This window comes from Ambystoma mexicanum, chromosome 9 (assembly GCF_040938575.1).
Source record: "Ambystoma mexicanum isolate Mex_15411 chromosome 9, UKY_AmexF1_1, whole genome shotgun sequence".
Taxonomy (NCBI): Eukaryota; Metazoa; Chordata; class Amphibia; order Caudata; family Ambystomatidae; genus Ambystoma; species Ambystoma mexicanum.
Genome location: NC_090931.1, coordinates 573675590 through 573687927, shown reverse-complemented (window position 1 = coordinate 573687927; position 12338 = coordinate 573675590). Strand labels below are relative to the sequence as shown.

The window sequence follows — 12338 nt, the reverse complement described above, 5'->3', positions numbered from 1 at the left end:
TATGTTGTAGTTGTCTAAGATGTCTTGTCTATAAAAGGTAGGAGATAGAAAGATTTTGAAGTTGTTATTATTAACATGTCTTTCTCCAATCTGTACCAAATTTGATTGCAAAGATACACCGGGCAACCGTGGGAATTTGGGGCTTTGAAAGTTATTTTAGGGAGGAAGAGCACACTGAAAAAGAAAGCATTTTGTACTTGTTTGTTTTGCTGGAGTTTCGCCGTGGTGCCATGGACTCACAAGGGATCATAGGACCAGAGGCGAGTGTCTCATCACAGCAGCCAAGGACCAAAGAGGCAACAGACCAGAGCAGCCAGGACCAGAGGGGTGACACACCAGGGAGCTATGGACCAAAGAGATAGCATACTTCAGGAGCATTTCACAAGGCATTCGGTTTGCCATAGGATTTTATGTCATGGGGGACACCCTACTTCACTTCTGGGATTTTCTTTTACTTTCGTTTTCATCTAATACATTTTATTCAATTGAAGGGACTGCTGCCAGATGACCACTAACACGTCAAAGTATTGAAAGTCTGTTTTGCTTAGTTACTGTTATTGATATTTGAAATGTATTAAATGAAAAGGATGCAGTAACACTATAAAATGAACATGAAAGCATCAAATGTGAAAGCTGGACGGACTTCCTGTACTATACATGTAGTAGGATCTGAATGGCAGGCCTAGTAAAAATCGTTATTTTGGCCTCCCTTTGTTTCCCCCTCCTTGTCTTGTCGCGCCTAGAAACACTAATGAACAGGCGCGTTATAAATGCCACATCATATCATGTGTGACGTTGCAAGTGTACACAACGCATGCGCGAGCATCGTTGTGGGCCGCGCATGCGCGTTTTGAATAAAGAACGTCCGTGCGGCAGTTGCCGCCGGGACCTTGGAAAGCATGGTCGCATGTGTCATGGCTCAGTGCTTGTGTGCATGTGCGTGTTAGTACAGGGCGGCCCGAGGCACAACGAAGTGAGCACTTACGACATGCACCGACGTGTCAACCACAAACATTTTCTTCGTTGTGCATCCTGAATCCGAAGCGAGCGATGGCGATACCGTTAGCCTCAGACAGGAATGCAGTAGCGGCCCGCGAGGGTTCTCGTGCACTGCCCACGTGCTAATGGAAGATAAAACGCTGAAGTGTTTGTAGCGCTTCGTTCCAAGAGGACTGCAGAACTGTCCAAGTACCGTAGGGAGCCTGGCAGTGGAACATCGTCGTAGCACAGAGTCACGTTTGTGACTCCCTATAGGGAGGTGCCTGTGCGACTGACGAAGATGACGGACATTGACGGAGAAGCGTCGGCGACGCAAACGGTAGTGCGCAGACAACAGGGTTCATTGTTACCCTTGCAGGAATTTGACACTTCAGGTCCACCCTCAAAATTGGGCCCAAAATGGTTGCTGTGGATAAAAAAATGAGATATGTATTTTGCAGCGACCGGAGAGACCAACGATGATGCCAAGAGGGCGACGTTGCTCTATTCGGCAGGGATGGACGTTCTCCGCATATATGAGTCTCTAAACCTACAAGTGATGACGTACGATGCCGTAAAAATGGCCCTCAAGAAGTATTTTGTTCCTCTATCCAACGTGGACTTCGACAGATTTTTATTCTGTGGTGAGAAACAGCGGGAGGAGGAATCACTTGATCAGTTCTGCGCACGCCTGCGGCAGATGGCTACCACCTGTAGGTGGGACAATGAAGAGGGTATGGTCCGCAATCAAGTGATTCAAGGGTGCAGTTCGGGCAAATTACAAAGACAGGTGCTGCAGGAGCCGGGATTGTCTCTTGTCCAAATATAAGACAGTGGCAGGGTGGATGAGTTGGCTGAGACAAGAGGTGCCAAGATGGACGCTGCTGTGCGTCCTGGAAGGTCGGAAGAGGCATTTGCAGTGGGGAGGAAAGTTTAATCGAAGGCGCGTTGGAGCCAGAAACGCCAGGAGACAACTCCAGCACACGGATCAGCGACCATTTGCCAATACTGCGGATATGACCTGCCCCACTCTGATGACTGTCCCGCCAAATCAAGAACATGCAATGGTCCGGGCCATTATGCCAGGATGTGTCGTGCCCCGGCACCGGTGGCCACGCAAAAAGGACCGGCTAGGCCCAATGGTGCCGGGTTTAGGAGACAACGCAGTGGTGCGACACTGGAGCAAGATGTCCAGAGACTAGATATCGCAGAAGAAGAGGAAGAGGAAGAAGAGGTCTTTTTCATTTCGAACCTTGCGACGGGAGCACGGAAAAAGAGACAGCCCAAGTGTGTGGTTGACATTCAAGGTGTCCCGATGCAGGTACTGATTGACACAGGAGCCTCTGTATGTGTGCTTGCCACTGATCACTATATGGCAATCCCGAGACCACCACCATTGGATGCGTCAACGGCAAAGATTTTCACCTTTGGCGGCGACACTCCGCTACCTATTCAAGGGGTGTTTGTGGCACCTGATACCAGAGGGACTAGGACCATCGAAGCCTGTTTTTTTGTCACAGACATCAGCCAGCACTCGCTTCTCAGTTGTGCGGCGTCAGAGGCGCTGGACCTGGTGCACTTGCCCTTGAGGTTTACCAGGTGGACATTGACCAACTGCTGACCAGATTCACTGGTATCTTTCAGGGAGTGGGCAAGCTGAAGGGCCCCCCAGTGCGGCTACATATCGATGATACCATCCGGCCCACCGCCCTCAAACATCGAAGGATCCCGTTCCACCTCAGGGAGCAAGTGGAGAAGGAGCTTCAACTTCTGGTCGAAATGGACATCATTGAGAGGGTGGAGGGGCCAACGCCCTGGTTTTCGCCCATCGTAGTGGTGCCGAAACCGAAGCAGCCGGGGGCGGTACGCATCTGCGTGGACATGCGCCTCCCGAATGCCGCCATTAAACGCGAAAGACATCTGACTCCAACCCTGGATGACATTGTGGGGGAACTACAAGGGGCCAGAGTGTTCTCGAAGCTGGATCTGAGGTCGGGCTATCACCAGCTAGAGCGCCACCCAGATTCCAGATATATTACGACATTTACTACACACGAGGGCATCTATCCGTTTAAATGCCTGAGTTTTGGCATTTCCTCTGCGGCGGATGTTTTTCAAAATGCCATCAGGGGTGCGCTGGCTGGCATAAAAGGCGTGCTCAATATGAGTGATGACATTTTGGTCTTTGCAGAATCCAAGGCAGAGCACATGAAGAGACTGGAGCGTACCCTGCGAAGGTTGAGCGAGTTGGGTCTCACTCTGCACCGTGACAAATGTGAGTTTTTCAAGGACAGAATTGGGTTTTTCAGTTTCATCTTCCATGCCAGCAGCGTCTCGCCAGATCCTGAAAAGGTTAAGGACATCCACGAAGCGGCGGGCCCCAGTCTCCCACAGAAGTACGTAGCTTCCTGGGATGGTCAACTACTGCGGGCGTTTCATCAAGGGGTTGGCGTCCCTGTCTGAGCCTCTCAGGGCCTTGACCAGGAACGATGCCGTCTGGGTGTGGGACAGGAGAGAGCAAGAGGCGTTTCAGGAGATCAAGAAAGCTCTGTCTGATCGGGACACAATGGCGTACTTTGACCCCACCGCAGAATCGGTGATTGTCGTTGACGCCAGCCCGGTGGGTCTGGGGGCTGTCCTTATGCAGGCCGACAATAGAGGGGACATGCACCCCATTGCATATGCGAGTAAAGCTCTGACGGACATGGAAAAGCGCTACTCGCAAATTGAGAGAGAGGCGTTGGCCATTCTGTGGGGTTGCCGCCATTTTCGTCTGTACATTCTGGGCAAGCCAGTTACGGTCGTGACTGACCACAAGCCGCTCCTGCCCATCCTGGCGGGCGTATCGTCGAAACCTCCCCCAAGGATAGAGCGCTGGATGCTAGCGCTAATTGAGTACGGGGTTAAGCTTGTCTACAGACTGTGGGATCAATAATCCGGTGGACTACCTCTCACACCACCCGAATCATGAGCGGGCGGATGGCCCCAGTGAAGTGTTGGATTGCCAAGAGTTGGTGTGCCACGTGGTGGAGAGCGCGATGCCCATGGCTCTATCCAGGGTAGCCGTGGCCGAGGAGTCGGAGATGGATGAAGTGTCTCAGATTGTCAAGGCGGCGGTGAGAAGTGGTGACTGGAAGGAGATGCTTCAAAATAACTCCAGGCGGGAAAAGAGGGCGCAGAAGGACCTTCAGGCGCTCTGGAAGGTGAGGGACGAACTTTGATTTCGGAAGATGGACTACTGCTGCGGGGAAGGCAAATAGTCATTCCACAAGCCCTAAGGAACCGCGTCCTGGAACTAGCCCATACAGGGCACCAGGGTATCGCCAAGACAAAGGCGCGGCTCAGACCCAAGGTATGGTTCCCCGATCTGGAAAGTTTGGTGGAATTGTTTGTGAAGAGGTGTTTGCCGTGCCAAGCAGCGAGTCCGGTTGAGAGGGCTCCACCCATCAGTTCCATGGAACGGAGTGAGAAGCCGTGGGGCACCATCCATGCTGACTTTGGATCAATGGGAAGGGGCATGTATTTTTTGGCGGTGGTTGACCAATGGTCGAAGTACCCGGAGGTGGAAGTGGTTGAATCAACAGCGAATGAACACACCACTAGGGCGCTGGACCGTATGTTTGCCATGCATGGGTTCCCCGAACTGTTGTGCTCGGACAATGGACCCCCTTTCACGGGAACCCAGTTTGCGCAGTACTTGAAAGAAAAAGGCATCCAACATCGAAAGGTCTCTTCCCTCTGGCCAATGGTGAAGCAGAGAGAATGATGCGGACCCTCAACAAAGTGTTCAGAATATCCGCCAACGGAGGGAATGATTTCCGGCAGAAATTGGTCGAGTTCCTAAGGGAATACCGAGCCACGCCCCACCAGTCCACGGGGGTCGCGCCCCAGCCGAAGCACTATTTGGGCGCTGCCCGAGAGGTTTGATCCTGGAGATAGAGGGCCAAGAACCCAGGGTCATTGACAACAAGAAAGTCCGGGAGGAACGAGCGGCACGCAACATGAAGGAAAGTGCGAGGAGAGGCTTGCAAGACAAGGAGATAGCCATAGGTGATTCAGTGCTGGTGCGGAACCGTCGACTGGAAGGGAAGTTGGCACTACCATACGAACCCCAGCCGTTGACCGTTACCCACGTGAAGGGAACCATGGTCACCGCGGCCCACGAGTGAGGGACCATCACCCGCAACCAATCCTTTTTCAAGAAGGTGGACGTTCCCAGTGAGGAGGCAGGCCCAGACGAGGGATCCCCATCGGAAAGGGGGGCGGAGAGCCCCGGAACAGATGCCTCACCGCAAGGGCTGCCGCGGGTGGAGTGCCCAGGAGCGATCCCCCAGAACAGTCCCAGATATCCGGTGCGACATAATCACCGGCCGCCGGCTCGTTTGAAGGATTACGTCCTGGACTCAGGAGACTGAGCTGGCAGTCCAGTTAGGTCAGCGACCCCGACGGGTAACCTTATTGTTGTGCATGTTGGACTGTTGTGTTCGATGTAAGTGTGTTTTAATTAAAGAAAAAAAGGGATGTGACGTTGTCAGTGTACACAACACATACGCGAGCCTCGTTGTGGGCCGCGCATGCGTGTTTTGAATAAAGAACGTCCGTGCTACAGTTGCCGCCGGGACCTTGGAAAGCATGGTCGCATGTGTCATGGCTCAGTGCTTGTGTGCGTGTTAGTACAAGGCGGTCCGATGCTCGCACATCACATCATGTAGAAAACGCCAAATAAACAAGGGCTTATATTCATAACTCTTTAAGTGTGTCTCTGAAGGCGTTCAAATATATTATACTTGAATGCCTTATGTCTCCATGGGTGTCACTGTCTTCTAGAAGGAAAACTAGGGCCACGCGTGTACGCAAACGAAGGCTCGCCCCACAAGCACCCACCATCAATCAAAGGTCCGCATGTAATCATTCATCCACCAAGCATTGTTCATGCACGCAGCACGACACGTCTTAAAATACCGTTGCGGGGTTTTCGTTAACTCCTTCACGGGTGCCCTTGAGAAGGCACTGTACATACTGCAACCACCGCAAAACCGTACTGACTCCTCAAGCGCACTCTCAGAAGTTTCTCGGTTCAGTTGCGAGCTCGGGCAGCCAGCCATCAGCCAATGGAGGAATGGGCAGCGCCTGCGTCACTCACTAACCTGCACTGTGCATTCCGTCCAAGAGGTGTCAGTACCAACTTCACTGAGCAACTGTGAGCGTGAGCGCGCGTGGCTGCCGTTGACAGCGGGGGTGCGCGCGTGCGCCAGTCTGAAGCTCTGGTAGCCTAGGCGCCGACAACCGTGTCAGCCCCTGCCGGCCGGGCTAAGGAGAGAGGTCGGCGAGCGACGAACATCGGCTTCAAAGGGGGCAGCCGGCTAGGAACGGCTGTGAGAGAACGGAGGGCCCAGTGAATTCACTGTTCTGTGACGAGAGGTGGTGCCCCGCAAATCCTGCCCTCCCCTTGCTTTGCACGTAGAGGTGGCCGGTGTGGGTGCACAGAAGTGCCCGTCCCGTGCAGCCCCACTGCCCCCCGTCACTAACATCTCCCCCTACGATCATGTCGGAGACAGGGCCAGCCGTAGCCCTTCTCGGGGAGAGCCTGGTGTCCGGGGGGGACACGCCGGCCGAAGTGGACGTGCGGTCCCTGGCATCCGCCAGCGGCGCCCTTCTCGGTCTCTTCTTCGGGAGCAGCCTGAGTGGGCCCTGCCGGCAATTCAGCGCCAGTCTGGCCGACTTCTATGACCGCTTCCGCCGCAGCGGTGCCCCTGGTCGCTTAGAGATTGTCTTCGTGTCTTCAGACCAGGACCACGAGCAGTGGAGGGACTTCACCAGGGACATGCCGTGGGTGTGCCTGCCGCACAAGGAGCGGCACCGCAAGGTGAGGAGGGCGGGGCATGGGGCAACAGGAACTGGGCGAGTGAAGGGTACAGGTCGCGGTGAAAAGGGACAGCTACGGATCCGTGGGGAGGGGTGAGAAGCAGCGAAGAGGCATCAGTAGGCGCGTGCCCCCGGCGTACATGGTGGGTTAGGAGCTCCGCCCAAGGCGAGGGACAGGGGGGTTGATAAGGGCAGAGTTTCAATGCTTAAGACAAATATCCGCTGCCTCTGGGTAAGGGTGAATCTGAACAAGGCTTCTGAAGGGAGGGAGAGGGATCCTGTTACATGGTGCAGAAAAAGGGGATGGGTCGGGGGGAGAAGCATTCCATTGATCCTAAAGGGGTGGCAGGTGTGTGCAGAAGTCTAATGATAATGATGTGTTATTTATATAGCGCATTACAGAGCACATATTTACATACAATATCACCCAACCGAAATTCGTACTCATTTATCGACCTCGGAAGGATGAAAGGCTGAGTTGGCCTTGCCGGCATTCGAACCTGAGACCTGCAGATCACGCTCATCGCAGCAGCGAGCGCTCAACCCGCTGAGCTATTTTACCGGCAAGTCTAGGGCGGAGTGAGCCAAGAATAGGTAACGGAAAGCTAGGGATGGGTGGTGATAAAGGTTTGCATGCATAGTCTGTAGGTGTGACCAGCTAGAGTTCAGTCAGGAGAAGCCCATCTTAATTAAGGTGGAGAGCGAAGTATCTTTAAAGTGCAAGTAAGAGCTTTGTGGGCAGGCCGAGGACTCTTTGTTTGGGTGTGGAAAGTACCTTCCTACTTAGTTTCTGGCCTTCCAAGATTCCTCTTTTTGACCTTCCTAGATCCCATTTTTGTATTCCCCAGCCCCCCCCCCTCTACCATAAACACCTTTTTTGACCTTTCTAAATGTTCCCTTTACGTCTGGCTTTCACAACTCGCTTATCTGTCTTTTAACTTCCCTAGCTTTCTATCTAATTTGCACCAAGCCATTCCTCACTTTGATTCACCCACTTGTTCATCCTTTGATGTTCTTCGGGAGCAGCCCGAGCGTATCCTCCTGGCGCCCCCTCCCAATCTTTTGCACACCTTACTTCAATGTCCGCCTCACACCAGAGCTTTTTCCATTCCCTTTTTTGTCTCGAATCTACCGCTCCTTTATTTTATTTTTTTGTAACTGTTCATTCATACCCTCCAATATGTTTGGTTCAGTGCACCCAACAACTCCCCCTAGTATTGGTGTGTATTAGTAATTCACCCGTTTAGTAATGTCATTACCCCCATCCTATATATGTTTATAGCATTGTGATTTACTGAAAGGTCAACGTTCTACATGAGGCTTAGTTTCAGGCAGGACTGTTTGCTTTGGACTACTTTTTTGTTTGTTCTGCCTTGTGTTAAGTTCTTTAATGCTGTGAACGTTTCTGCTGTCCTTTAGTTATGTCGTGAGGTTTATGGGGCATTCGGAGTGGGCGTGACAGCCAAAACGTACTAGCTTTGCCAATGCTTATTTCTTTCCATCACACTTAGTTTCAGAATGGGTTGCCTCCTGCAGTGGGCCTGATCTCTTCAGGTGATGCTTTGCTGGTTTGACCCTTTCCCTCGAAGGAACTCAGCAGGCCTATTTTTCCAAGACCATTTAAATTATGTAACATTGCTGCTTATTGTTATTTTTTTTAAATAGCTGCATTATTTCTTAGATTAATGTATTGTTGAGTGGATTTCCACCCACCCCGTCCCCGCCCCCCTTTGGGTATGGCATCACTGTGATAGCAAGTCCAATGTGCAGAGTTCTTTATTTTTGTTTGTGTGTTCACAAGCAAAAATCTCTTGGCTGTTTAGTATTTTGGGAACAATTTACAAATTCACATTGCATTGAATACATCCATTTTGTGTTTACTTTTCAGTTTTCATATATGCATACTTTATTAAAAAAAAAATGAACCAATTTTGGGCACATGTTCATAATTTTGAAACGGTGCTTTCACTGTTAGTGCATACTTTAAACCAACATAGGTTTAGGATTATGTTGGTGAACCTGTAAGCAAAGTAGATACGCCCACATCATTCACAGTATTATGTTCCGCTATTTCCTATTTATATTGTGCTCATCCAGTTGGTGGTCTTCTGATGGCTAATGTTGCCTGCTAAATAGCATATTGTGCCCCCAGGCTATTGTCAGATCTTGGTTTGTGGATAGAAGAGCGTTGGGCGGATTAAGGTCATGAATTGCCAATTCTGTGAGAAAGACACTTGGGAAGAGGGAAGTGGTTGTAAGAGCTCGGGAGGATAGCTCAGCGGCAACGTGCTTGTCCTGGAAGCAAGATGACACGGAGCAACACAGGTTTGATCCCCGGGTCTGCGCTTGGAAACCTCTTATTAAGTGCGTTTATAAATAACCTATCATATCAAGTATGGATGCTTGTTTTAACGTGATTAGTTATTAGTTATTAGTCTTCGTGAGAGAAAGTGCTCGGTACGTGGTGTGGTTTCTTATCATTCACTGCAGGCAGCCGACGCGAGGTAAGAAAGCCCATCCGGGCCCTGCACACCTCTATTGGTGGCAACTAGGCCCCCAGACCCCCGGCGCATCCCTCTCCCACCCCGCACCCTCTTCCGGATTCCCGCTCCCCTCCCGCCTCCCAACCCGCCCATCCCCGCTCTGATTGGGCCGTGAGCCCTGGCCCAAAGGGTCTAGCGACCCTCCTCGCGCCGGCCCCTGCATTCACTGCAGGCAGCCGACGCGAGGTAAGAAAGCCCATCCGGGCCCGGCACACCTCTATTGGTGGCAACTAGGCCCCCAGACCCCCGGCGCATCCCTCTCCCACCCCGCACCCTCTTCCGGATTCCCGCTCCCCTCCCGCCTCCCAACCCGCCCATCCCCGCTCTGATTGGGCCGTGAGCCCTGGCCCAAAGGGTCTAGCGACCCTCCTCGCGCCGGCCCCTGCATTCACTGCAGGCAGCCGACGCGAGGTAAGAAAGCCCATCCGGGCCCGGCACACCTCTATTGGTGGCAACTAGGCCCCCAGACCCCCGGCGCATCCCTCTCCCACCCCGCACCCTCTTCCGGATTCCCGCTCCCCTCCCGCCTCCCAACCCGCCCATCCCCGCTCTGATTGGGCCGTGAGCCCTGGCCCAAAGGGTCTAGCGACCCTCCTCGCGCCGGCCCCTGCATTCACTGCAGGCAGCCGACGCGAGGTAAGAAAGCCCATCCGGGCCCGGCACACCTCTATTGGTGGCAACTAGGCCCCCAGACCCCCGGCGCATCCCTCTCCCACCCCGCACCCTCTTCCGGATTCCCGCCCATCCCCGCTCTGATTGGGCCGTGAACCCTTCATCACTGGTCCTCCCAGGGCAGCCCTCTGCCCGGCAGCCCCAGCGGCTAAGGGCCCCATGGCCAAGGGCGGCTCCAACAGAGGCGGCTCCAGGAAGTGTCAGCAGGTGTCCGCAGGGGACGCCAAGGAAGCCAGCAACCAACAGACACCACCAAAACCGTGAGTGTGGAATGGGTAGGGGAGTAGAGCAATCACTCCACTCCAGAAAGCCCACGCCACTCTATTTTACCACCAAATAACATAGATTGCCATAATGTTAGCATGTCCACTCCTAGACAGAATTTGTGAAAGTTAGCATGTCCACTCTAGAACTGTGAAAGTTAGCATGTCCACTCCTAGACGGAATTGTGAAAGTTGGCATGTCCACTCCTAGACGGAATTGTGAAAGTTAGCATGTCCACTCTAGAACTGTGAAAGTTAGCATGTCCACTCCTAGACGGAATTGTGAAAGTTAGCATGTCCACTCCTAGACGGAATTGTGAAAGTTGGCATGTCCACTCCTAGACGGAATTGTGAAAGTTAGCATGTCCACTCCTAGACGGAATTGTGAAAGTTAGCATGTCCACTCCTAGACAGAATTTGTGAAAGTTAGCATGTCCACTCTAGAACTGTGAAAGTTAGCATGTCCACTCCTAGACGGAATTGTGAAAGTTAGCATGTCCACTCCTAGACAGAATTTGTGAAAGTTAGCATGTCCACTCTAGAACTGTGAAAGTTAGCATGTCCACTCCTAGATGGAATTGTGAAAGTTAGCATGTCCACTCCTAGACGGAATTGTGAAAGTTAGCATGTCCACTCCTAGACAGAATTTGTGAAAGTTAGCATGTCCACTCTAGAACTGTGAAAGTTAGCATGTCCACTCCTAGACGGAATTGTGAAAGTTAGCATGTCCACTCCTAGACGGAATTGTGAAAGTTGGCATGTCCACTCTAGAACTGTGCAAGTTAGCATGTCCACTCCTAGACGGAATTTGTGAAAGTTAGCATGTCCACTCTAGAACTGTGATAGTTAGCATGTCCACTCCTAGACGGAATTATGAAAGTTAGCATGTCCACTCTAAAACTGTGAAAGTTGGCATGTCCACTCCTAGACGGAATTGTGAAAGTTAGCATGTCCACTCTAAAACTGTGAAAGTTGGCATGTCCACTCCTAGACGGAATTGTGAAAGTTAGCATGTCCACTCTAAAACTGTGAAAGTTGGCATGTCCACTCCTAGACGGAATTGTGAAAGTTAGCATGTCCACTCTAAAACTGTGAAAGTTGGCATGTCCACTCCTAGACAGAATTGTGAAAGTTAACATGTCCACTCTAAAACTGTGAAAGTTGGCATGTCCACTCCTAGACGGAATTGTGAAAGTTAGCATGTCCACTCTAAAACTGTGAAAGTTAGCATGTCCACTCCTAGACGGAGTTGTGAAAGTTAGCATGTCCACTCTAAAACTGTGAAAGTTGGCATGTCCACTCCTAGACGGAATTGTGAAAGTTAGCATGTCCACTCTAAAACTGTGAAAGTTGGCATGTCCACTCCTAGACGGAATTATGAAAGTTAGCATGTCTACTCTAAAACTGTGAAAGTTGGCATGTCCACTCCTAGACGGAATTGTGAAAGTTCGCATGTCCACTCTAGAACTGTGAAAGTTAGCATGTCCACTCCTAGACGGAATTTGTGAAAGCTAGCATGTCCACTCCTAGACGGAATTGTGAAAGTTGGCATGTCCACCCCTAGATGGAATTGTGAAAGTTAGCATGTCCACTCTAGAACTGTGAAAGTTAGCATGTCCACTCCTAGACGGAATTGTGAAAGTTGGCATGCCCACTCCTAGATGGAATTGTGAAAGTTAGCATGTCCACTCTAGAACTGTGAAAGTTAGCATGTCCACTCCTAGACGGAATTTGTGAAAGTTAGCATGTCCACTCTAGAACTGTGAAAGTTAGCATGTCCACTCTAGAACTGTGAAAGTTAGCATGTCCACTCCTAGACGGAATTGTGAAAGTTAGCATGTCCACTCTAAAACTGTGAAAGTTGGCATGTCCACTCCTAGACGGAATTGTGAAAGTTAGCATGTCCACTCTAAAACTGTGAAAGTTGGCATCTCCACTCCTTGGCGGAATTGTGAAAGTTAGCATGTAAAAGTTGCATTTAGAAAGTGTGCCCTACAGCCTCTCCGTCAAGCTTAGA

General features: G+C 51.4%; 1 protein-coding gene across 2 annotated transcripts in view; it reads left to right on the top strand.

Moving 5' to 3' along the window:
• The first annotated feature begins 5967 nt into the window (after positions 1-5967).
• NXN (nucleoredoxin) overlaps positions 5968-12338 on the top strand; it is a 743311-nt gene continuing 736940 nt past the window's right edge. The window contains exon 1 of one of the 2 annotated variants that reach the window (XM_069615174.1): positions 5968-6844. In XM_069615174.1, the coding sequence (XP_069471275.1) occupies positions 6524-6844 (321 nt within the window). In that variant the 5' untranslated portion in view covers positions 5968-6523. Of the gene's footprint in view, positions 6845-6894; positions 6987-12338 lie in introns of those variants that run through there. The other variant, XM_069615175.1, reaches the window with a different exon arrangement.